The sequence below is a fragment of the Opisthocomus hoazin genome, chromosome 9, assembly GCF_030867145.1.
Source record: "Opisthocomus hoazin isolate bOpiHoa1 chromosome 9, bOpiHoa1.hap1, whole genome shotgun sequence".
Classification (NCBI taxonomy): domain Eukaryota; kingdom Metazoa; phylum Chordata; class Aves; order Opisthocomiformes; family Opisthocomidae; genus Opisthocomus; species Opisthocomus hoazin.
In genome coordinates, this window is record NC_134422.1 from 34,659,251 (window position 1) to 34,685,670 (window position 26,420).

General features: G+C 43.0%; 1 protein-coding gene across 5 annotated transcripts in view; it reads right to left on the reverse strand.

Moving 5' to 3' along the window:
- FN1 (fibronectin 1) overlaps positions 1-26,420 on the reverse strand; it is a 56,033-nt gene that overhangs the window by 19,394 nt on the left and 10,219 nt on the right. For 4 of the 5 annotated variants that reach the window (XM_075430482.1, XM_075430483.1, XM_075430481.1 and 1 more), the window contains exons 9-26: positions 25,623-25,799; positions 24,533-24,685; positions 22,535-22,663; positions 20,784-20,927; positions 18,298-18,419; positions 16,893-17,070; positions 16,595-16,771; positions 14,864-14,992; positions 14,657-14,746; positions 13,917-14,111; positions 12,241-12,513; positions 8,461-8,727; positions 6,787-6,881; positions 6,262-6,430; positions 5,873-5,959; positions 4,918-5,109; positions 1,101-1,283; positions 33-122 (exon numbers count right to left, since the gene is read on the reverse strand). In XM_075430482.1, coding sequence (XP_075286597.1) covers positions 33-122; positions 1,101-1,283; positions 4,918-5,109; positions 5,873-5,959; positions 6,262-6,430; positions 6,787-6,881; positions 8,461-8,727; positions 12,241-12,513; positions 13,917-14,111; positions 14,657-14,746; positions 14,864-14,992; positions 16,595-16,771; positions 16,893-17,070; positions 18,298-18,419; positions 20,784-20,927; positions 22,535-22,663; positions 24,533-24,685; positions 25,623-25,799 — 2,850 coding nt within the window. Of the gene's footprint in view, positions 1-32; positions 123-1,100; positions 1,284-2,333; positions 2,607-4,917; positions 5,110-5,872; positions 5,960-6,261; positions 6,431-6,786; positions 6,882-8,460; positions 8,728-12,240; positions 12,514-13,916; positions 14,112-14,656; positions 14,747-14,863; positions 14,993-16,594; positions 16,772-16,892; positions 17,071-18,297; positions 18,420-20,783; positions 20,928-22,534; positions 22,664-24,532; positions 24,686-25,622; positions 25,800-26,420 lie in introns of all 5 variants that reach the window. The other variant, XM_075430485.1, reaches the window with a different exon arrangement.

The following is a 26,420-nucleotide window of genomic DNA, read 5'->3' on the forward strand; positions in this document are numbered from 1 at the left end:
TCGCACCTGTGTCTCAGGGTGCATCTAATTACCTGTTTTCTGGATTCCAGACAAAGGTGCACTCTCATGTTGCTCAGACACACTGTAGACTCTCACCAGATATTCAGTACCAGGGAGCAGATCTGTGGAGTTCAAGTACAGGAATTTAGACAAATTTCTCTACTAATAGTTAGAAGTCACTCAACCTACACAATTTTAACTGTGTTTCTTAAGGGAGGTACCCAGGTTTTGTTTTATGGAAGATCTGAGCCTCCAGGACAGTTAAAAATTTAGATCAGTTCTTTTTGTGGTATTATGGTTGCTTGCAATGTTTTCGCCCAGAGGAGCATGGTATCCCACACCATTGCTTCATTAGTTTGTGGAGACCAGCTAGAAGCAATTAGTTTTCTACAAGGTTCCTTATAGTTACCTAGTAGTTTAGTTATGCACCAGGCCAAATTTTAGCTGATGTAAACTGGAACAGGGCCAAGGATTTCCAACACAGCTATTCTAACTCAGATGAGCCCCAGATCTGGTCTCTTACTCTGAAAGCGGGTATTGTCTCTCAACCAATCTGGTGCTAGGACAGAGAAAAAAAAATCTGCAAATACAACACACCTTTTGCACAAGCAAAAAGTAATGTCAGCTTTTTGAAAATGAGCACGTTCTGTTGCCTTGTACTGTAAGGTTCCAATCAGTATTTATTTTCTGGTCCTGAGCATACAAAGCCAAAGGAGCAACGACCTTTTGCACATTCAGATCCTCTTCCTGTACCTCTGCACTGCAAGTCCTTGACATTTTTGGCAAACCAGGTGTGTAATATGTATTTAGTCTTAATACCTAACCAGGCTGCAAATCAATGCAATTGCCCCATAGTCTGATCCATCACTGTCCTTGGACTGATGGGAAAAGCTTTCCTGTGGTTTTGCTTTAACTTGTATACAGTAAGTGGCCAAACCCCATTTAGTGTGAGTTTGTATGAGGCTACTTCAGCATCAACTTAGATCCGCTGAGAATTTGGCCAGTTACTCTTCCAGCAAGCAATTTTTCTTTTGTCTCATCTTATGTCATATATAAGGGGCCCCATATATTTGTTTAACTTAAGTAGGTAATTCACTTACTTGTTAAGATCACCATGTTGTCTGAGGGTGAAATTGTGAGCTCTGCAACATCTTCCTCCTTCTTCACAGGTGAGTAGCGCACCAAGAAACTGCTCAGCACGATGGAAGTTGGTGGGGTCCAAGTCACTCTCATAGTATCAGGCCCGACGTTAGTGAAGCGGAGATCAGTGGGAGGAGGCACAGCTACATAGCAAAGAACAAATACATCTTAGTTCTCCGACTCGTAAAAGTTGATCAAGATGTACGTTCGGGGAATCACCAGAGAAAGTCTCTCATGCACAACAGACTCCTATGTCAGACCCATGCAAACAGACTTCTAAACTACATTTGGTTCTACTATAGTTAAGAGAAAAATACGTCTGTACTACTGTCAGGCTCCTTTACCCTCTTGGCAATTCCTGATACTTTAAAATATACCCTGTAGGGCTAATTTGAAAACAAGGTAGCAAGTTTCAGTAACGTGCTTCTTGCAGCTGGATTTTGTATTACAGATGCGGAGCCAAGAGAGGTTTAAAGTTGCCTTACAGCAGCTTACAGATGTAAAAGTAATCTCATCTAGAATTCATACATGCACACACAGGAGAGGAAAGGGTATATCACTAGTTTCCTATGACACTACTTCTACTTGTGTCGAAGGATTCACAGCCTCAGGATTTTCAAACACAGTAGGATTTCATGCAAGAACCAGTTTTCAGCTCGCCTTCTGCTCATGCACTATAGAGACCCTTGACGGTGTGGCATGGCTGTCAGTGGCATGTATTCAGGGAGTGACATTTCATTTGCATCCTTTGGGGCATTGTGGAAAGAGTGGGGCCACGACTGAAACAGACTGCTGGAAGCTCAAATAGCTATCAAGGCTGGAGGGTGTCTGCTGAACTGCTCTGCTCTTTGGCACTCTTATTTTGGGAAATTACAGTTTAAAAGTCTGGTAAATATACAGCTCACGTTTCAGGTTCTTGATTCCAACTGGATCCCAGAAATCTGATTAGCAGAAGGTGAATGAGCCTGGCAAGTCTGCAGCCATTCATAGTATTAAAATGCCTCAAATTAGAAAAGTGAGCAGCACGTATCTGTCCCCAGCTGCCATTTAGAAAAAGGAGAGAGCTGGGTCTGCCTGGCTTCCCTCCAGCAAGCAGCTCGATTCCTCTTTGGACAAAGCCCCGTCATCCCAACAGCCAGTGACAGCATGAAACACCGTCCATGTCACAAAACACAGAAGTTTTCAAAATTCACCCGTTTGCTGTGTCAGAGTGGTAGGGGCGCTCTCTCCGCCATTAATGAGCGTGATTACACTGATGTCGTAATCAATGCCTGGCTCCAAGCCTGTGACTGTGTAGTATCCTACTGAGGAGTCCACAAAATCTTCAAAAATAGGGACACTTTCTCCTGCCGCAACTACTGTGATACGGTAACCAATAATGGCGGAGGCATTTAGCGGGGTCCACCTCAGGCCGATGCTTGAGTCAGTTATGTCAACAAAGCTTAGGTCAGTGAGTTGGGGCACCTCTAATGAGTTAAAGAGCAAATGGGAAAGGCAAAGACATACAGAGGCAAAAGAAAGACAAGGGAGAAAAAAGCAGTGTTCATCACTATTAACATTGACAGAACTTTAGAAGCAATTGCGGTGATATGCAGAATTTCTCTCAGGGTTTAGGGGAAAGGGAAGTTTTGGGGGGGGTTGTTTTTTTTTGGGGGGGGGGCTTGTGTGGGGTTTTTTTTTTCTTGTCATATCGTACCCTTCAATGTAGTATCCAGCTGCCTCCCTGGGCAGACAGAAGCTGAAACCCCCATCTCTTGAGACAATGCACTTCCACTTTAGACATATAATTTTCGAAAACGCCTACAAGAGGCACTTAACTTGCAACAAATTTACTTTGAGCAATGACAAGCCATAAAGACACATCATTTTATGATGAAAATAGAAACAGAAAAAAACATACCCCTTTTCTTTTGCAGGTAGAAAACACGAGATCAAAGTCTGTGAACGTGTAAATAAATCAACTCCTCTGAAATAACAGTTGATTGACTGTCTAGAATTTTTGTCTTGTTCAAATGGTAAGTCTAACTTTCATCACTGGGATCATAAAAATATCAACTTGTCTGAAGGGACTAAATCAGCCTACATGCTCAGCTAGTGAGAACCATCAAAGCTTCAGGGTGGATCATCCACTACCCTAACTATTTACACTGGACTTGGAACAAAGGTCTCAAATCCCTTTAACAGCTTGAGGATCTGGCCCAGAATTCCTGAAGTTCTACTTACCACTAACTGTTGCAATGTATGTGCTAAAAAACAGACGATACAGAACAGTGAGTAATAAAACACTTTCTTGGAAAGACGGCAAATTGTTAAAAATGACCGTTAGGTAAGTATTCTGTAAGAACGACAATGTCCCCATATTCAGAGGTTATGCCCAGCACATCCTGTGGCCAAGAGTCTGATTTAATTTGTTGGCTAAACTGTTCAAAAGTCTCAGAACTGAGCCACTGAATTAAGATCATCTTCTAGATATTGCCTAAGTTTCTGTATGGCAAACAACCACAGCTGTGACTGTTTTCCCTAAGGATATTATTCCTGTAGCAAAGTTGTTCTTTTCCTGCATGTTAGGACCAACAGAGTTGGGCAAGGGGTGGTGAATGTTAGATGCATCTTTAATTGGCACTGGCCAAACCCTCAGCTGCTCAAGTCAAAAGCCACAAGATTTGTCTATGTAACTTTAGCAGGGCGATCCTGAAATCATTGGGAGCTAATGGATGCTGTTCCTCCCTCAGGATCAGACACCAGCAGGTGAGTGAAAGATGCAGGACTCTATATCCATTCTGTTGGATCATTACAAGTTAGCTTGAAAAGGAATTATGGGACAGTAATATTACAAAAGACTGGCTTTAATAACAGTGGTTATGTTCTCTTTTCATGTCTTTCTAGGAAAAGACTTATTTTACAGAACAGATGCAAAAAAAATATGCCAGTTTTCTGTAAAATCATTGTTTATCCACATGGAATGCATGTACCATATCACCTTTAAACAGTGCTAAAAGCCAGAGACATACATTCTTAGCTTTCCCCCACCAGAAGATGGAAAAGGGCTAAAGCTATTACTGCTTTAATTATGCAGTATCACGGTATTAGTTCACTCCCAGGGAGCACACAGCACTTCAGTGAAGCATAGAAATTTTAAAGCAGTGTTATAAGAGCAGGCAAACAGTAGCTGGCATCATTTCAGGGCTGAGCAGAAACAAAAACAAACAAACAAAGCCCTCACAAAGGAAAATGAAATGAAACCATTTGGGAAGATGCATATTAATTTTGCTACTGTGGCTACAAAGGTAGTTTCTGCAGTCATGTAATGTGAGGTGGCACATACCACTTTGTGTCCCAGAAGCGCTACAGTGATGGACCTTTCAATCCTGGCTTTCGTCTCCATTGTGCTGAATTGATCTTCTGCCACTATTGCTGCCAAAATTTCTCCTGTGCTTGCCTCCCACTCCTACCTCTCTTCATGTACTTCCCATTCCCACCAGCTGTGCTCCAGATGCCAGGGCACTGGAGGGCCAAGTTAAATCTCTGTTGCTCTTCAGCTCAGTGTACTGACACAACACATCCAGCTCCTTACCACCACCCTGTTGACAATGTAGGCTGCCCATGCAGAGAAGTACACGGGTATAAGAACTGCTCTGTCACATGCTGGCACATGGCTATTCTGCTTCTAAGTCTAAGCCCTCTGCCATCAGACTAATAGGAATTCTGCAATGTAGAGCTCTCGGGCTGAGCAATTTGACTTTGAGTAGCTACAACTGCTGCTCATCCTTTCGTTACCTTGTGTGATGGTTTCAGAGATAGGAATGCTCTCCTGGTCATCCTTGACTGAGTAAACACTGACGTTGTACTCCACACCAGGGTTCAGGTTTTCAAATGTGCAGGTAGTCTGATCTGCACCTACTACTTCCTCCAAGGTAGAGCCCTGCTGCCCATTGGTAGGAGCAGTGGTCACTCGGTACCCACTGATGCCTGAAATACAGATATACCAGTATGCAGCAATCCCATGCTGTATTGATTATATCACGTTTCAGTATAAACAACTGAAGCATTACATTTTACAAGTGATTTTGCCACCCTGAGCCCAAGCACGTAAGAGGCTGCTTTGTCAAGCACCCTGAAACGAGCTTCCCAGGAGATAGCCATGCCCTTCTCACAGCATAACTTCAGTTCCCTTTGAGACCTTACCAAACTGAAAATGTCATGACACATCAAGAAAAGATACATCTACAGACTGAGAGTGGGGTTTTCAAAAGCTTTCAGTCCTTGTTTTACAAAAGTCAATTGTACAGCTATCATCAGCTATTGTTGGAGAAGAGTTCATCTAGAAAACTTTCAGAACTTCCACGCTTACTTTCAATGACATGAACTCATTCTTCACTACCAGAAATCTTTTTGGTCTATTATGCTTTACTTCCCTTGGGCTTTTTTTAAACCACTGGGGTATTTGAAGAAATCCTTCAAATCCCTAAAACAGATGAAATGTTTAAACACATTCACACTCCAAAATTGCATTTTACATGGAATGTAAATCATGAAGAGTCCTATGGCAACCTATACTTCACTGTAAATTATATCCTTGAATATATCTAGAAATATGTACATTTTTCCTTGAATGCCTCAACAGCAAGCTTCCTATCAAAGTCTCCTTAACGAATTGCAAGGAACCACAGAACAAAAGTTAGCAATCCGATACTACAGGAGTTTTGAGTGTAGTGTGAGTTCACATAGTTACCTGGAGTTGTGCTTCTATCCCAAGAGACTACCAGAATCCCAGTATCAGGATTGGGTTCCAGGCGCAGGTTGGTTGGTGGAGACAATGCTGCAAGCATTCAAACAAATGAGTTAGTTATGGCACTGAGAATCACGCCAGCTCCCTCAGCATCCCTCCTCCCCAGATAGCAGCACTAGCTCATGCAATGCAGGGTCACAACTTCAGGAGAATATTTTTTAGCTAATTCTGCAGGGTGAGGATACAGTCAGCTATGCGCCAAACAGACACCTTCCATACCATGACAGGAGGAAAAGACTAGAACTGACTCCCAGAAGACAGACGTTCATCTGGCGAGCACAGGGGAAGCAAGCAGAAGAAGGAATAATTGTGGAAAAGCAAATGGGTCGTACGTGTAATCACTCTCCTGATGATCGGAGTCTCTCTCTCCTGGCCGTCCATCAGGACTGTGAGGCTGTAGGTGTACTCCACTCCTGGGGTCAGGCCAGATATCACGATGCTGCCAGAATCAGAGATGACTTCCCGGGGAGCCTCTCCACCTTGGCTTGGGCGCACACCCAGCTGCAGAGAAGCAGCAAAGTTTGCTTTTCAGTCGCAAATATCCCTATCCCAAGTAACTATCAGCATCTAGACTTATCACCAACATCAGTATCATGGGCCTGTACGCTTCACGCCGACTGTTAATTCTGTAACTTGTGTTTTAGATATCCCACTGATGAACTTGACCTGAAGCCCAGGGGACATGCTTGCACTGACTTCTGTGACCTAGACCTGCCCCCTGTAAGCTGCATGCCTTTTGCACCTCTTTCCTTTGTGCTGCTATCTTCACTGCAGGTCACAGTAACCAGCTTTAATCTGTCCTCCCTGTCACAACGAAGCATGAGGAAAAAGAAACATGAGACTTCAGTTTCTGCTACCTTGAAGCCAATCCTCGGGGCAGGTGTCCAGGTGATGACAATAGAAGTCTCAGTCACTTCTGTGTTAAAAGGAGGAACAGAGCCAGCAGGCTGATCTGTGAAGTGAATTGACAGAGTTGAAGGCTAGCTGCTGCAATAGCACCAAACAATTAGAAAAATTGACCTATCTCGATCCAAATAGCAAAAGGTATGTAATGAGCGCTGAACTATATTACTTTTGAAAATCCAGTGATTTGGGAGGGATCCGACAGATGACGTCTGTCTGCTGCTGGGCTTGACAGACACAGTATGCAAGTGGTCTAATCATATGCAGCGTTTTTGTTGTTCCTGAGGACAACTGAAATATTGAACTGGGCCTTGTAAGCCCTCTACATATCCAACCCCAAGAATGTGGGGAATATTGTTCTTGGCATGATACCTAAAGTGTTCCTCAAAAAGCAGATGTTTTTCCTTCACCCACCATATGCCATTATATCAGCAGAACACTACACACTTGTCTGTCATCCAGCAGTCCCAGCCAGGACCATCTCATCCCTCACCAACATCTTCAACTCTTTTGAAGACAGCAGAGTTAAAGGGAGCTCAAAATCAATCTGAGGAATCTGTGGTCTCACTGACATCTGTCAGGAGCATCATGCAGAAGCCAAAGCCTTTATGTACCCCACAATCAGTCTAAATAACTCCAGTGAGTTTAATCTAAATTGAACTCATTATTAATGAGGAGACTTTGTTTATTAATCTATACTTAAACTGGACTGGTTTCATTCAGATGAGCCATAATTTGAAGGCAATATTCATCTAAGATATCCAATCACATCCTAATTGTGAAATATTTATAGATAAGGCTGTCTGTCAGCAAAAAGAACCTTGCCAACGTCAACAGTGTTACTCTGATTAAAAGGTCAAACCCTTATTTTAATTTCACATTGTTCTAAAAGAAACCACATTCTCTTTTGAAAAGAGGATGTGGTTCTGGGCTTGGATAGCTTTGAATTTTGTTAGTTTATATGACAGCTTCATCGTTATTTAAACAGCGAATATACTTGTTCTTTCTGCAAGTATGTGTGAGTTCTTACAGAACTCCCTTTCCTCCCAAAATTTGCTTAAAATTTCTTCCAAGTCAGCAGCACTATTACAGATGAGTGAAATATAGGGAAAAAGAAAAAAAAAAAAAAAAGGGTAGAACGCAATGTTTGCGCCAGTTTCTGTAACTGCAGTTGAGCTGCCTTAGAAAGTATGATTGGGCTTGAGAAATGACTGCCTTCAGCTTTATACAGATGACAAACTAATTATTCCTTGCCCGTTTTAAGGGAGCTGTTTGCTTTCCTTGATTTGTCATGCCAAAACCAAACAACTGGAAAGATCAAGTAAAATTAAGTTTCTTTGTCGTTCAGTTAAACAAAAACTGAGGTACCAGTAGTAAGTTTTCCCTTTTGTTTTTAATCACCAAAAAGCTGAAATATATTTTACTACAAGCTTTTTGATGCAAATAACGCTCTTCTTCCTGCCAAACAGTTCAGAAAGAAGAACAAGGAATATTTCCCAAGCAGTTCTGCTGGAATGCTACTTCAAAAGGCTTCTTCTGTAAACTGATTGACAATAGCCGCTTTGAGCACAAGTTCTGAAGAAAGGCCAGGGCATTAGGGAAGAGGAATATGTGTCTGTTATACTTACAAGTTGTGAAGACTCCAGTCTCTCTGGCACTTTGCAAGTCATCTTTAACTGCCACAAGGTACACAGTGTACTCAGTGCCAGGCTGCAAGTTCCTGAGAAGGTACTTGGCGGCAGAAGGTCCCACACTGTAGGTCCTTGGTTGACCTCCTCTTGTGGGACCTGCAGTCAGCCGGTATCCTGTGATCACAGCACGGGGCCGTGTCCACAACACTAACACTGAATGCTCCGTGGTATTGAGAAATCTCAGGTTGGTGGGGGCATCGAGCTCTGGGGAAGAAAAAGCACAACATGCATCAATTTTCCAACTGAAGATCTACTTCACCCCCTACTTCCAAAGCACATCCATTACCATGCGAAAAATACGGGTGTACAATGAGGTTGTTGAGCCTGTATTTCTCACAGCAATGAGTGCAACAAGAGGGAAGAGAGAACAGAATAGAAGTGAAATAATCCATGCCTCAGTGCCATCCAGTAATATGCTGGGCCAAGCAGACCTGCGCATTCTGGGCTGCGCTGATTTGGGTCACTGCTGTATGTGCTCATCCCACGGGGAAGTCAGGCTAACAGCTGAGGCAAGACAGATGAACCCAACAGCACTCAGGAATTTCAATGATTTCTCATGAATGCTGAGCATTTTTTAAAAATCAGCTCAGTTTAGACTTGTCAGCATAAGCATGGAAACCTAACTTTAGCCCTTTTTCGTTAAAAAGATTTATTCTTTTAAATCGTTGCCCAGTCCTACTCCCTGCCCTCTCAAAATCCCTTTCCAAAACAAAACACCCCCACCATGTAATTTTAATGTAAAAATAAGTAACAGTCAGCGACTTGCTGCAGAAAACAAGTTCCTAGATCTGCTTAAAAATAATCACGCTGTGGAACTGACTATACAACAGTTCTAAGCACGCTCATCTCTCCCATGGGACTCACGCAACAGCTCTTATCAGACTTCCTCCCCTTATTATCACTGCCCCTGGGAAGCTGCTGAAACTGATAACCCAGAAAACTACACAAACAAAAGGCTGAGGGAACACAGCTTCTTCAGCACTGCACTGGAGTCCGGTGAATGGCGGTGATGTCACTACCTTTGCCCGAGACAAGATAAGGCTCAGAGGAGGAAAGACACTTCAGCAATTTGCCCCCACAGCAGATGAGGTAGCACTGGCCACAGGAAAGAGTTTATAGTGTCTACATGGAGAGCTCCCACCTCTTCTAGGCCCCAATTTTATGTTGAAATTAAGAGCAGTGAGGAGGTTCCATCAATGCTCTTTTTTGATGGCAAATGCTTTTTCCCCTTCCCTTCAGTAAACAACATTTTAGTGATAAAAATTAACATTTTCATCACTCTCTCAGGGATTCAGCGGGAAGCAGTTTTTGCCTTTTGTTTTCTCCCCATCTGTTCTCTCCTCTTTTGAGGAGGGAAGGAAAAGGAAGTGAAGATTTCCTTCTTCCACCACTTGCAAAGATGGGGAAGATAGTTCTAAAAGACAAAGGATGAATGTGACCCTCCTTAGGCCCATTTCCAATCCATGGGCTGAGAGTCAGCTTTATCTCTTCTTGTTACTTAGATCTGTGCTAAGTCTCATCTGACAAGGATTGTATCTCCCTCCAGTTTGTAGCCTACAGTCAGTTCCTTTCTGCACAATTTAATTTGCCAGCTCTATTAGGCTTTTATCACTTCCTCTCCCCATACTAAAGGAAAAAGGGGAAGATTAAAAGCCACACATGCACTCAAAGTTTATTTGTAGACTGCTCTTTAACAGAAAGCCAAAAAGAGAATCCCATTTACACCGTGGGAAGAGACTTTTGCTGCAGGGTTTTCCTTGGGAACTCTGAATTATTTCTGTTTCCCAGGACTTTCGATTACAGGATGTAATTTATGTGAATACTTTCTGAAATGTGGTTTAGGCAAAGCAGTTCAGCGGATGATCATAGCCTATGGAAAATGATTCCAGACATTTGTAACTAGCCCTGTACTGTCTGAATCAAATGTCTATGCTCCGATGTACACTTCTGTGTGTGGACTTTCAGAGAGGCTCTACATCTAGCCAAGGCTCCTGAAAACCACCACAAAAACTTACAGATCTAACTAGGAACTGAACTCTTCTTGTTCTAAGTGCTTCCAAGAGTTCGGACTCCTAAGTCGCATCCTTTCTTTTGAAAGTCTCACTTGAAAGAGGAGGGAGGGTGTTCACATCATCTGTGTTACACTCAAATCAAATACCTACGTCAAAGAGCAAATATAAGGATCCTTTCTCTTTGCATAGTCAAGGGAGATGGTAAGAGGGAGAGGCACTGTTCATGGCTCCTAACTTTCTGGATGTAAGTAAATAGTATTTCTCAAACAGCATGGCTATATTCATAGATTATTCCATTTCACTTCCTCCCCCCTCATCTCTGTAAGAGTTGGGCTAGATTATCAAAAGTTGCTCTCATTTACTGAAAAGTATCAGAACAGCAGCAGACGTGCATAGCTGAGTTTCAGTCCTTCGAATAACATGACCCACTCAAAGATGACCACAGACACTGAGTCACCTTTCTATTGCCCAATAAACAGGATTGATTCAAGTGAACCACATCCCAAGTTCTGTCTGATCTGCTTCTCTCAGAACAAAAATGGAGACAACCACTTGAACCCATGCTAAACTCCTCCTCCATCTGAAAGCCTACATCTTGCCCAGACACTACTCCTCTCTTCTCTGCATTTCTGCAAAGCAGAAGTCAATGTCTGACAGACTGCATACTTTGCTTGTCATCTTGCCTCACACTGGTGATGTGTTGCTCTGCCACTAGATCATTAGCAATTGGGTTCCGAGAGATCCTGCACGACCCTTCCTGAATCACAGAATGTTTGGGGTTGGAAGGGACCTCTGTGGGTCATCTAGTCCAACTCCCCTGCCGAAGCAGGGTCTCCTACAGTAGGCTGCACAGGACCTTGTCCAGGTGGGTCTTGAATATCTCCAGAGGAGGAGAATCCACAGCCTCTCTGGGCAGCCTGTGCCAGTGCTCCATCACCCTCAGAGTGAAGTTCTTCCTCCTGTTCACACAGAACTTCCTGTGCTTCAGTTTGTGCCCATTGCTCCTTGTCCTGTCGCTGAGCACCACTGAAAAGAGTCTGGCCCCATCCTCCTGACACCCACCCTGCTCCCCATGGCTCTTGTCAACAGTCCATCAAGGTCACTGCAAACCAGATTTCCAGGTTTCACTGGGATGACAGTGAAATTTCTAGGGTGGTGAGACAGCCTGTGGAAAGCCAGGCCTGACACGGCAAAGCTGGAATGCAGTCCTTTTAATGACAAGGCCTGTCCTTACACGTGCTGACAGTGGATCCAAATCGGTATGTAGCTGTCAGAAAAGAGATTAGAATTTTCAGAGCAAGCTCAACAAGGTTCTTAAGCCATGCTGAAATCTACCCGAAGGTATCCTCAAAGAAAAAAAAAATTAAAACAAAAAAAAAAAGTCACAGGCTGTGATCTGTGCTGTAAAAGAACTGCAGGGCCCATCAATTCTCAGTCAGTAATAAAAAAGTTGAATTCCAGCCATACGAAATTGTTTTAAAGTGCCATGAGAGTTAAACTCCCATTGGAAAGCCCTAGAGGAAGATAAATCTGCTGAAGAGATCATTGTCTGAGCGAATGAATTCCCAGCCCTGTCATCCTAGTTATGGGATACCTCCTGGGCTATAACTGTTGCACTTTAAGTGCTCTGTGTATATATTTCTCTAAGCGACAGAGAAATATGCACTTCAAAACGTTGAAAACAACATGAAGGAAAGACACTTACTGGTGGTTTGCTGTCCAGTCAAAGGTTTGCTCTCCCTGCCGTGGCTCACGGCAAAGATCTTAAAGAGATAGGTTGTTCCTGGGAGCAGGTCAACAACTTCAGCAAAAGAGCTCCTGGTAACAGGCAGTCTCTGGCCATGTTGGCCAGGGCGATTGACAGGGATCACTTCCACTCGATAGCCAGACACTTGGCTCTCTGGTGGGGTCCACATGATGGTGATCTTGATATCAGAAACCTCCACAAACTGCAGATCTTTGGGTGAAGGAACTTCATCTGAAAGCAGAGCAACAGAACAGTGTTAGAGGGAGTCCTCAGCAATCAGCAAGACAAGCTATAGGTTTATGTGGGGAAAAAAAGTGAATTTTGATTGAACAGTGGATAGCCCAATAATATTTACCAAATCAAAAATGCCATGGTAACGTTACCTTACAACACATTCCCAGACAATATTCAAGCAGACTACAAATTAAAATGTAACTACAAAGTTAAGTATTTCATGTCTTCAGCCATAGAAGGTATCTTGCTATCACAGAAAGAGAACTGAAAGACCAGATGTAATACACTACAGAACTTCAAGTCTATGCAGAACCAAAAGCTTGGGGGGAAGGGGCAGAAATCCAGGGGCTGGAAACAGGAATCTCATTTTAAAATTAAAAGAGAGAGTTTTCAAAACCCATGGCATGTTCTGAATGTCTGTAATTAACTTAAAAGCCATATTTTATAATTGAACAAGTACAGGGGCTGATCTGGCCTTACTGAAGTCAAAGACAAAATCCAGTTCCCTCTCTGTGTTGGTCCACAGCACTGCATCCTTAAATTCCTACACTCAAATTAAGTTTCTTCAGATTAGGAGTGATACTGCCCTAAGGTTAACCAATGCACATTTTTGGAAGATACAGATGCCAAACCATAAAATCACTGAGCTGAGTTCATTCCTGGTAAATTCCCATTTGCAAACACGTGCTTGCAACTTGCAGGACCATCAAATTCCAATGCTACCACATCAGATCCCAGTTCTTTCACTACCCTTTCTTTTGGTTTGGCTATTCAGCCCAACTGGATACTTCAAGAACCCTGAAACCAGTAGTTTTTTAAATTGTGGGTGCCTCAAGAGATCATATGGCGTTATTCTGGCACATCAGTCAACGCTGAGCAATCTCCCTTCCCCACTGACTGCAATGGGAAATAATGGCTAGGACCGAAAGGGAGAAGGAGAAGTCAGGTGAACGATTTGGATTTGTGTTGTGGTGTCTGAGTGCATAACCTTAAACATCTGCAGGCCAAGTACAGAGGCAAAATGATTTACCAGGCTCTTAAGAAGATCTCTTAGCAGAATCCCCTTAAGGCAACTTAGGAAACTTCGCTCTTTTCCACAGACACAATGCAAGACCAGCCTTTTGACCTGCCTGCAGTCTGATCCCTAGAAATTAGTCCAACCCTATTAGTGCAGAGTAGTGGCCTGACTGTGTCAATTCATAAGTGAGTGTGATTTTACTCTAGAACTTCAATGCCAGTGACATATATAATTAAAAAACACACTACAACAGTGACAAAACCCAGAACTGAGTCCATTTCAGGATTCATTTAGCTAGAGCAATGTAAGTTTGCATTGTCATTTGGCTCTATGTACTAACAGAAAACTCGGTGACTGGTATCCAGAACATGCTGACCATTACCTGTGCGTGGGACGCCTGTGGTTTCCTGTTGGATGAAGACAGGAGTGCTCTCCTGATTCTCTTCCACTGCGTAGATGCTGATGTTGTACTGGACACCTGGCATCAAGTCACTGAGTGTTACAGAGGTTGCAGTGTCAGGCAGGTTGAGCTCTGTGCTGCTGCCTTCCACAGAGGGTGTGTAGATAATTCTGTAGCCTAAAGCAAGAGAGATACATAGTCCTTAGCCACAATCAGTAAGCCAGCACAAGGAATGCTAGAAATGAGAACTAAACTGATCTCCCTACTGAGGTTTCATAAAATAGTCGTGAACTTCAGCAGGACCCGAGGCTTGCCTTTACTCGCGTCCTATCTACAGACTGCACACTCATAATGCCTTACAAAGCATAATCGGACTTGGATTAGAGTATTTCTGAGCTTTGATGTGTGGATTCAGGGTCTATACAGTTCTCATGCTTGTTATGGGATTGTCTGGACGACAGATACACAAAGAAGATCATGGGGCTTGTTTTTATTTAACCAAATCCAGAAGGAATTGTTTTGCATCCAGCCTCCTGAATTGCTTGGTTCAGGCAGTGAAACCAAGCAAATGTTAAACTGCTCGTGTGCTTTCCAGCTGGTGTCTCAGACTGGGCAGAATTATGCATTAGCCCTCTGTCCCAGGGTTATACTTCGTCTTCTCTGTTACCTAAATTTCAGTTTCTACCAATAGTGCAAAATAGGTGCACTCTAATTAGACAAACCTGTGATTGGAGCCTGCGGTCTGCTCCAGCTAATGACAATTGATGTGTCATCCACACTTTCCACGGTGTGATCAGGAGGTGCATCAGGAGCTGTTTAAGCAAATAAACAGAGGAAGACAGCAAGAATGAGGAAAAAAGGTAACAAAAATTTATTAAGCAAACAATAAAAACAGCTTTCAAAGTGCAGCAACATACATCCACACATACCTGTAGTCTGTGAAGTAGATAGGATCAGGTTCTGCTCTCCTTCTTCAGAGATCTGATAGACATTAACAATATACTTGCGACCAGGAAGCAAGTCAGGGATGTTGACAGAAGTGGCTGTGCTTGGAAGATCTAAGGAAGGCAGGAAAGAAAAAATTGCCTTAGCAATTCTATCTTCTTGCTTTCTCTCCAAATGAAATAATTGAGACCTCTGTTCTAATCTAGGCTGAATCAACAGTCTTCCTGCAATAAACCAGCAACTGTTCTGCACTGTGTCTTTAGTCGACATCAGAAAAGTTGTGTGGAGAGTTGGGACAGGACTCCACACTCAGTAAGCAGACAACATCTAGGACAGCAAGGCTTGATGTGTGATATGGCAGGGCAACTTGAGCAGCAGCCCCCTGCACGCTGCTGGCATGTAGTCATCTCAGCTGAGTACTCATTTCATACTGTTGTATCTTCGATACAGAAATACATGGAAAAATTTTCACATTAATAGGTTATGTGGAAAGACTGACTCATGAGCAGAGAACAGCAGCATTATGAGAGCTGATGAACTTCTCTCCCCCCTCCTTTCCCCCAGATGTTCACCTACATGCCAGATGTAGGAAAATCCCCATGCAGCAGCTCCTTACTGGCCAGACTGAAGCCAAGTATCATAAGGGAAACTGGGAATTGCCTTTCAGTTTGCCTGTAAACCTCTGTCTGTAGACAGATGAGCTCAGGAGCTCCTTCACAACACTGCTCAGCTGTCTGGGCAGCCAGTGTGCAGACACGAAAGGTGGTGACAGTGCCGGCAGTCCCACTGTAAGCCACTTTTGCTTATGAGTCCAAGCCTGTGAGTTCAGGGGTGCAACAGTCCGGGAAGAATTATTAGGTCAGAAGACTACTGTTCTTTTTCTCATGTTGTTCTACTATCTCACTCATGTCCTAATAGCTATTATAACCTCAAATCCTTATGAGATATTGCTATTACCATTGTTAAGACAGGCAGTTAGGGAAAAGAAGTTAAGATGAAATTACGTGTGTTGACACAGGCTCTACAGTAGATGTTGGAAAAGTTGATTCAGTTCCTAGGTCTGAGTCCAATGCCTTTAACCACCTTCCCAACTTAGCTAATTGTTGCACTATCAAAGATGAGTAAGATCCAATCCAACAGAGTGGACTGGAACAGACATCCATGAGATGTCAAGAAGCCAAGAGACGGCATTTGGGAAAGATTTCTCTCTGTCTATACAAAGGCATAGCAAAGGGAATCAGCCAGGTGGCAGGTTTGAAAAATAGATTTGATTCTCTTCTCATCTGCACTGCAGCTCACTTCAGGATGCTGTGGAAGGTAGTAAATTTACATGATTTCAAAAGGAAAAAAAGACTGGACAAATTCAGGGAGCCGAAAAGAATAAATATATCTACCCACTGTTATTACAAACCAACCAGCCCTGGCTCAGGGAGTTTTCCTCTGCAGGATCCTGGGGCAGTATTCTGAGGGGGTATTGCTATATACTTGCCTTGTTCTCATACTCTTCCTTTGACATGAACTTACAGCCACTAACAGAGAAAGAACAACAAACTAAGTGAGCTTTTAATCTGAGCTAGTCCTGCCACTCTCATATCCTAATTTTTTAAAGAGATAGCGAGACCCTCACTATTTACACTAGCTATACCAATTGTCACAGAAAACAGTGATATACTGTTAGCAATGCTTTGGTCTAGTAGACTCAAATATTGTCTCACCTAGATACTGTGGCTCATCACCCTCCTCACTCAGCTCATACTCAACGCGGAATCCAGAAACTGTGTCTGAAGCAGAAACCCAGGAGACAACAAAGCTGTTGGCTGTGATTTCAGTGACTGACTCTGAAGTAGCAACCACAGGAGGAAGAAGAGTTGTCTCTCCTGAAACAGTGTTGCCTACAAGAGAGAAGAAAGAGAGGTTTAATCAACTATTGCTACTTCTGTGTTCCCTGGAATGCACAAAAGGAAGACATAGGTGAAGGACATGTTTTTCTGGATGTCTCGCTGTTCAACTTACTTGTCACTGCTGTGGTGCTGGTTGTGGTAAAATCAAAGCGGGTGACTTCTTTGTGGCCATACCGCTGAACACTGATGAGCTGCCCCTCATATATCACACCAGGCTTCAGGCCTGAGATTGTGTAGGAGTTCTGGTAGCCAGGGATGGTGGCTTCCTTCCACTGCCTTCCAGAGTTTTTCTGCAAGAACAAGGACAGCCAAATAGCAAAAGACTCCCTAGCCTGCAAGCAGGGGTATCTAGTGACCTAACCTGCTACATCGTTACCAAGCACTGGAATAGTCAAGCACAGGTGTGACTCAAACCACTAATGCACAGATGGAATCAAGTCAAAGGAGATGAGCAAGGTATGCCAGGAAGCAAGGCTAATGACATCTTGGGTGATTAAGTTTTACTGGGATAAATTGAAAAACAATCTAGCTTTGAACTTTTTCATTTAAAAGCAGCATTATTTGTAACATATACACTAAACTCATTCCTTTATCAAAAATGCATTAAGGCATGAAGGAATGGCTGGAAAACACACATTTGAAGACTGCTCACAATAACACTCCAAGCTATCATCTGAAAACAATATACAGAAAAGTTCCTCCCTTCTACCCTGCATTTGAACTCTATGGGAAGCTCTAATGTAATGCTCCATCCTCTGAGGTTTGTACTCCAATGCTTTAAAGTCCATTTCATTCAGGCCTTGATCCAAGATACACTGAAGCCTGTGAAAAGACTTCAGTGTCTTTAACGGCTTTGGATCAGGGCCTTTGTTGTTCTCTCAACAACAGGCAGCTTTGAGGTACTAATGTTCTTAATCATGGTGGTCTTTTGTGAAGCTGTAGTCAGGGGAACTGTAATATAACTCGTCTACGTTGGTTAAACCGAATCATTCCTCAAATACGAACGAGCCAACAACCAGTGGACAACCAGCTTTGGTTTAGACTTTAGAGAACATGGGAGATGACTGTTTATTTAATCCTATGCTAGCTGTTTATACCTTCATTATCTTACTCATTTTTACCTCCTCATTAACAGGATAAAATCTATCCCGGTTGTCTCCGGATATACACATGGTACTAAAACAATGTTTCTTACGATGAAGAAGCTTACATAAGGATTTACATTACTTAAAGTGAGGAAGGATATAAACTTGTCTGCTTACTGTGCTAGTGCTTTGGTTAATAAGAAACTTCATGAACACAGTGACCAGTAAAGTTTGGGCAGGAAAACATGAAGTGTTTATATCGCACTGATGGTCTTTCTTTGACCCTCAGAGTAACTGTTGACCTCGATGGGACAAGGACATTGAATTATCAACTGAAGTTTGCTAAAATTGTGTCAGCCACTTCTTTCAGACATGAGAAAAAGCCAGATAAAGTATTTTTGATGAATAAATGATGATGAATGTGGCACTCACCGGTCTCCAGCGCAAGATGTACTTGGTGATGTGAGATCGTTCAGGAGCATTCCACTGGATGGGGTGGGAGTTTGGCTGGTTTGCACTCTCTGTGATGATCACCTGCACAGGTCCAGCCGACCCTGAAAAAAGAGAATTGCCATTTTTAACATACTGGGGATGCTTTTCTTCTGCATTCATTGTGGAGTCATCAAAAAGCAAGAAAGTTGTGTGGCTCATACACTATTTCTATACATGGGAAATTAGTTACATTGTCTTTCTATCCTTAATGCTTCATCGCTATTTAGAGAACCGATGAATTAGAATATATTCTGTGGGGCAGTTAACATGCACTGTTTGGGTCAATTTTGTGTGAATTAGCAATGAAATAGAAAACCAGAGTGGTCTAGTATAGAAAAAGTCTGCAAAGCAATGTCATATTCAAAGAGAGGGAGCTTCTCAGCAACTAACTACTTTAGTCAATAATATCTTTGCAATGGGAGCAGCGAAACAGATCAGAAATGTCCACCCTATCCAGGTCTAATCTTCTGGCATGGTGAGGGCAAATTCCTGATCTGACAATGAATACACCCTGCAAAGAGACACTGGTCTTTTACTATTTTACTAAATTTCTTCATCAATTGATTTGAAACACTGAATTTTTGTGACACACTCCACAGGTAGTGAGGCATGCCTTCTGCAACAAACCACACCAGGAGCGTTGGTGGAAGTCTTGAGACAAATCAGACCCATCATAAACTCATGAAAATACAAGTTCAGCAGTGCTCTGATGCTTAAGACTACCAATTGCATTTAGCTTGATCAGGCTCAGGCGTATTTTTTCCACAAAGCTCTCTAATAGAGAAGGAAAGGTTTTGTGATCCCACGGTTCTGCTTTCAGTCCCTCCCAGCCTTGCTGGGGAGGTTTCACTGAAATCTTAACACAAGCACTGTCCTTGTGTTAGTTCTCAGAAAACCGCAGCAAAGAGCACCCTGGAATCTGCAGGAAAGTGTCTCATTTTAGCCATTAAAACCTTCACCCTCCCCCCACTCCCAACTTTTCTAATTATAACTTATTTGGACAACCATGTTACATATACACCTGCTCCATATTTAACGGGACTTCCGGGCAAACAAGCCTGTGCCCACAGACAGAAAATTTCAAAGCTCCCCTATCCCCAAACCCACATCCAGAAACATTAGATTTGGTTTATTTACACACTGTCAGTCACTCTTGTGTCTAAAGAAGCCCAAAGCCCTGGTCTCCAGTCTGGAGGCATGCATATTTCACATAGCTCAGGGAGATGCTTGTTTAAGCAGTCTGACAGGAGTCAATGAAGCTCAACAAGCCCTAGTAAGAAGCACAAGAAAAAAAATCCAAAGAAGGCCTGCTTCCTATTCTCGCCCTCCTTAATTTGCTGCCCCAAAGAAAGGCAAGTCCATAGTTCTGTCTGCCAGTTGTCCTTTTGCCTTATCTCTGGCTCACTAGCTGTACGGCCATGGATAGAGATACAGTCAGTTCACTGACAACACTGCTGGGTATCACAAAGACCTTCTATATGAAGTGCATGAAGCAAGTCACAGAGAAGAGGTACTCACCTTATTTACATGAAGCATGTAGTTGCAACAGACTTCAAAGGGGCTAGTCCCCTTCTACAGCAGGGGCACCTATATAGAAATCCTCTTTCTGAACGAGCCTCATATACCCTTTCTTACCTTTCAGGGCACTTAGGGGATAAATACACTGCAGCTAGTGAGTGGACAGACTCTTCTTAACCTGTCTTGATATAAAAGCAGAGAACCACCTCAGCACTGAAACTGCTACATCCAATCCTTACACAGTTCCTCCACATGTATGCTCAGAGATGGACTGGGGAACCAATGACATGAGCACAGTATTCTCCTCCCAATAGCGAAGCCAAAACACAGCTTTAATATTTTGTCTTATTCCGACTAAGACAGTGGCAGTTGCAACCTTGAACAGGAAAGTAGAGAGGTTCCCCATACCATGTTCTGTTCAGGGAACTGAAACAGAACCAGCCAACAAGCAGGCATTGCCTGTCCCTAGAAAGATTTCCTGGAACTGACTGGGCAAACGGAAGTTCAAATATTTAAGTTCTTCAGGGCACTGTTCAGGCAAAATGTTTCATTCCATGGTGAATTTTGCTTCTGTAGCGAGTGGAAAAGACTACACATGTAAGAGTTCTAAGCAATAGAAACTGAGAGTTGCAGGTGTGGTATCACTGAATACCAAGAGACAATGTAAACCCAAGTTGTTGTGTGAACTCACAGTCATTCTCCAAACTAACCCTGGCCTCAGGAACAGCTGTTAACAGCCTGGACCCCTCTTTATAATCACGACACCTTGTTTGTGTCTGCCAAGGGAGGAGGGGAAATGGTTCTGTTCGAAAAGGAAAAAAGTACAGAAAACGGAACAGGCGAGGAGTGGAAAGATTGCTTTCCTCATGTCTTACTCAGCAGAGTTAGTTATCTGTTATGTGTCTTACCAGGATAGGTCTGCAGAGGCTGGCAATGCCATTCTCCAATACCACGACCATAGCAATAGCACTGGTATCTGACACCATGGACATACTTCTCCCAAGAATCTCCAATTTGGTAAAAGGTACGGGTTTCTGAATCCTGGCACTGATCTAAAGGCACAAAAGAGACAGTTAACCACTGCATGTTACTGAAACTATGGCAAAAAATCTACGCCGAACACAGAAGAGTAAGTCACAAGAGACTTTTACACATAACGAAATGTAACACCAATGTTTATTTGCAAATACAGCTATATAAAGAGAAAGTCACAACAGAAAATGAATCTCAGATCAAGGTTCTTGATATATCACTGCATGTGTCAAGTCTGATACTAGGGGGCTAATTCAGCTGTGATGCATTTCTTAAGATGCTGTTAAGTACAGGCCGTCCACCTGGCAAGCTTCCCAGTGAAGTCAACAGGATGTTCCTTCAAGAAAGCGTCTATTTTTAACTGTCTATTGTGGAGACCATTCTGCTCCAATCAACTAAGTTCATCTCTCACACAAAGCTAAACCATGCTGCTCTCTAGGAAATCAATGCCAAAATTCCCACTGGCTTCAACAGAATTCAGTCATACTTTGTAAGTCCAAAGTGACCCATTAATTTTCAGCAGTCTTTCCAGATTTACCATTGCATAAACCAAAGGAGGACAGATCAAATCCTGAAATCAGCTTAGCTAGTGTAAATACAACACAGTACCAGTGCTTCAGACACTCTCTAGTCTGACCTATGCCTGTGTTTCCGGCTCAATGGAAACTTCCACTGAGAACTAGCATTATGCTTACTTGGATAAACAGAAGCCTCGTTTAGAGAGAGCCAACAAAATTAAACCTATTGCACCATTACAGATAGCTGAAATCATCTCCCCTTCTTTCAAAGTAGTAATTTTCAGGAGCTTTACAATCCAAGTTCCTCCAGTAAACCTGTACAGATATTACTGTAAATAAACCAGAATTCAACCACTGGTACTTTCTAATAGATTTTCTTGGCAATAGGTCAAAGTTCTTTTGGATTTAGTAATTGCAAACTAAACAGTCAGGTCTTATCTTCCAATGTAGGTTCACTAGGGATGGGGGGGAGGCAGAAGAGATGAAATCTCCTCATTCCTGCAGAGAACCATGATGGTTTTAGCTAACCTCCAGAGTGCTATTAACAAGTGTTCTCATCCTGAGCTTTTTCTCTTTGCCAGAACAAAGGGCAGCCAAAAAAATCAATTTAGTCCAAGGTAAGTTAAAATATGCTGGTGCTCCTTTTCTCAGTTCAGTGAGGAGACCTAAAGATTTTAGGACAGACAAAGGAAAGAAAACTGATCCTAGCATCAGTGCCTAGTTGCATATGGTTTTATCAGCATTCAGACTAAGAGCCCTGCCTGCTAGACCAACAGCTCAGGTACCAGATTTCAGCCAAGTCACCTCAGACTGGGGCTAATGTGCCCTGTTACCACAACCTGTTACATTTTAATATGTATGTTGCCACAATCCATTACTACTGCATCATCACTGAAATCTGTGGCATGTCTGATAACCCAAGTTTAGTCCTTAAAACTAGGAATGCCCTTTCACTTACCCTCCAGCAAATCAGCGTTACTTCCACTTTTGCAGTTGTGCAATTCAGGGCAGAAAGTGGGCAAAGACTGGGTCCAAACTCACACACCAGTTTCACCATACCATAACCAGTTCCTACTGTATTTGGCAAGCGGGAACAGCTGGTGACTTACCAACAGGATCGCACTTCCATCTCCCCCGGCCCTGGCCAAAGCATGTGCAGTTCAGCATGTGCCCCTCATCATGACGCTTGTGGAAGGTCTGGTTCACATCATAGGTGATACCGTCCACAATGCACTGGTCTGTTTGAGAAAGAGCAGAGTCGGTTTGTCAGCAACAGCTCTAAGCATTAAGACAAAATCCTTCTGCTTGGCACATCGTTCCCTCCAGCTTACAGAGACTGACCATGACAAGCTCCATTCACGCAAAAGAGAGCCCTCCTGCTATCTGTGATCAAAGATTAGTGTTGTATACACATCACTGCTCCCCAGATCATTTATCAGCCGTGTGCAAACAACACTTGCAGAAAAAATGTCTGCAGGATGCAGTCCAAAGCACTATACCTTACTCAAACTACAGAATTGCCCGGTTGTTCCTTTCAACAGATTCCACGTGTGAAAGAAAATCTAAACCAGCACACTAATTCTCTACCACCTCCTCTGAGGAAGGCCTAGACTGAAACACCTCCGTGAGTACTGTCTGAAACCATTAGAACTATGCAAGGAGAAAAGGGCTACTCCAAAATCATAAAGGCACCACGAAGAAGTACAAACATCCTCATGATGTTATTCTGCTGGGCATCTCTGCTAAACTTTGTAGTAGTCTGAAGACATGAGCAGATCTATTACACGTCCAAGATGCTACTGGTACCTACTAATCTACTATTCCCTCAAAACATAGTAACCAGACCCCACACTCAAGTACAGTCTACTAGGTTCAACAGTGACATGTCAGCCTGAGATCTGGCCCAGAATTCCTAACTCTAGTCTAATCACAGTGAGGAGCAGAAAGACAAAACAAACATGAAACCACCCCAGAAGCATGTTGTTTTGTTAACTGGGACCCAAGAGACCCACGTTCAGTTCCGGAGTCAATCACAGACTATCTGTCCTTGGGGAAGTGACTCAGTTAATCCTGGGCCTTCAATCCCCATTATACTTTCCCACGCCACCGATATGGCATCAGGATAAACCAAGCAGTGCTCAGACCCACCTAAGGGCTCTAAGGAGCAGCTCTGGCTGCTATGTTTAAATAGCTCCACTTGGATAACCTTTGCCTTTTGAAAAGGCAAAGTATCTCTAACCACCCTCATCAAGAAAGACCACTTTAATTCCAGAATGAAACTGCAGAGAACTAGCTGTGTATGTGGAAAAAGGAGTTTCACAGACCAGAACTTTAAGCAGAGCATTTCTCACTGTTCTGAAGGAAACGCATTAAAAAAAAACCCTCCCAAAGCCCTTGAGTGAGCCTTTCCCTGTAAATTATATCTCATTTCAGCAGTGGTGTTAAGAGTCCTTTCTTGGCCGCTTGACAGCAACCACCTTGCCTTTTCCAGACATGAAGCCAATGCTGTGAGCTAGCTGTAGGATGATCAAATGTCTATGCTTTTAAGTCGCCTTTTTTTGGTATTGCTTAAGCATTTCTCCACTTGGACCACTCATATAAATAAGTAAATAAATAAGAGTAATCTCTATGCTGTCCTGCCAACTTTTCATATAGATTAGCCATCAAAGGGCTAATCCAGCACAGAGGGACTGAGAATTACACAGCAGAACAATAAAACAGAACAGCTCTGCATTCAAACTTCAGTCTAGTCTGGAGTTTTGTCTGTTCTTGAGGAGGGGAGGTGCCTCTACCAAGCTCTCCATAAAGTCACAGTGGTGCTGGTTCCTAAATGTAGACAAAAGGAGGTAGGGATACCTACTGATAAAGCTAATCAAGGTTTGCCTCTGCTTGCTAGCCTGCAAAGGCTGAAACAGTAGTTTTCTAGCACATAAACAAGACAGGAACTTCACATAGCTCCTCTGATTCCCTTTCTAGTCCAAAGAAAAGCTTGATAATATATAGTTCTTGAGCCTGGGCTCGAACTTACAATGATGGAAAAGAAAACCAGTTCTCCAATCCCCCAAACACTTACACTAAACTGGCAATACCAACATGAAAATCAGTACCTCTGAGCTGTGAATAGGCAATGCAAGTCCATTCTCCGCGGCCATTTCCTACACAAGTACATCTCATCATATGGCCCATGTCATGTTGCTTATCCCACTGGTCCCCAACACGGTACATGACACCATCACTGGTTGTGCAGATTTCTTCATGGGCTGGTTGAGAAGCAAGCAAGACGATAATTTATGCGGCCAGAATCAACAAGATCTTGAGGGCTTAGACCATTTGAAATGCCCCTTCATACTGTGTAGTGGTTTCTGCATCTTAAGGAAGCTTTACGCACCCACTCAATTTTGAATAGCATTTTTGCTTGGTGATGACATTCTCTAAGCGCAGATCCCTTGTAGGGGTTCATTCATTTTAATTCTCATCTGAAAGCTACTAGAAATAGCTTCTGTACAATGGCCAAGGGGTGCTACATGAAAGAATCAGTTCTTCTTGCACACATGCCTTTACATGAACAAAGCCATCCGAAGACCCACGTGTTCCACAAGCTGTTTAAGGACTCAGGTGCCACATTGCCATTAGTCACCAAAGGCCTTTCATTTAAGAACTGGTAGTCACATTCCTTCCCACATGTCCCCTTCTGACATCATGAAGACAAGCATGCATTGTACGAATGGACCACAACATTGATTTTGACATTACTGCCGTTTTCAGGGTAACACACTGATATTATAAGCACAGACTTATTCCTAACCACAGATCAGGTAAGAGGAAGTGATGAGCCATGAGGGAGAAGCTTTGGTAGATGCAAGACAAAAACCTCACTTGCTACAAAGCACTACCATCCAGTGCTGTCTACTGGATCTACACCAGTTTGCACCAGCTGGGAAGCGTGCCTACCACCAGCTTGTAGCAAAGGAGTAACAAAAATTGCCTTCTCCTGGCACTGCCTAAGTCTCTGCCAGAGGTGATCAGTGGGGAAAACAAGACAAAACAAAACTTCAGAAATGCCTTAAATGTTTTTGGGCTGGGATGCAGCTCATTAGAAGTCATCAATAACTGACCAATGACAGACAGCTCTTTACTTTCCAGCTCAAACAACCATTTATAAATACTCCATCATCCCTTTATGGTTCTCAGCCTTACCAGCCATAGGGCAGAAACCAAATTTCTGGTCAGCGTCATAGTTCTCAGTGGTTCCACACCACTTCATATTGTCTCTCCGTCCCTCAGAAGTACAGTCAGTGTAGTTGCGGTTGTTGTACAGGAAAGGGAAGTGGCACAGAGCACCATTGGAATTGCCACCACGTGTCTGGACTAAAACTGTACAAAAGTGAAAAGAAAACACATGCAAATGAAGCCTGCACTCTCCCTTAGCATGCACGGAAGAGCTTGGAAAATAAACCACTAGCACTATTTTTTCCCATGTGTACCCTGTGTATCATCCACAGGCCTCTTTTCTTGGCTTTAATTAATTCAGATCTGGAAATATAAGCCTTGCACAAGGTCAATTCAGTTCAAACATTGCTTTGGAAAGAGTTGTGGAGCCAGCCATGGGAATTCCTGGGGAACAGGGAAAACCAAAGCTTAGTATGTTTGGGAAGTGGCTTTGCAGACCCTTTGAGCCAAGGCCCAGGGAATTAAATAAACTCACAGTTCTCAACATACCTGCCTTATCTCCCTGAGGCTATTACCCAGGTGTGCCCTTTGGCTTAAAGTAAAGCCATAGCCCTCAGGAAAGGGTTACGATTCAGTTATGTAGAACAGGACAAGTCAAAACTTCTCCGCAGGTTAGAAGCTTCATGTTTTGCAAGCAGCAGCAGAAAGAGGGCTGTAATCTACCTGAACTACTCACCTCTTGAGCAACCCTGCTTTACAAATAATGGACAACAAGAAGGCATTTGTTGAGGTTTTTGTACATTGATATTTCTCATTCTCCACAGT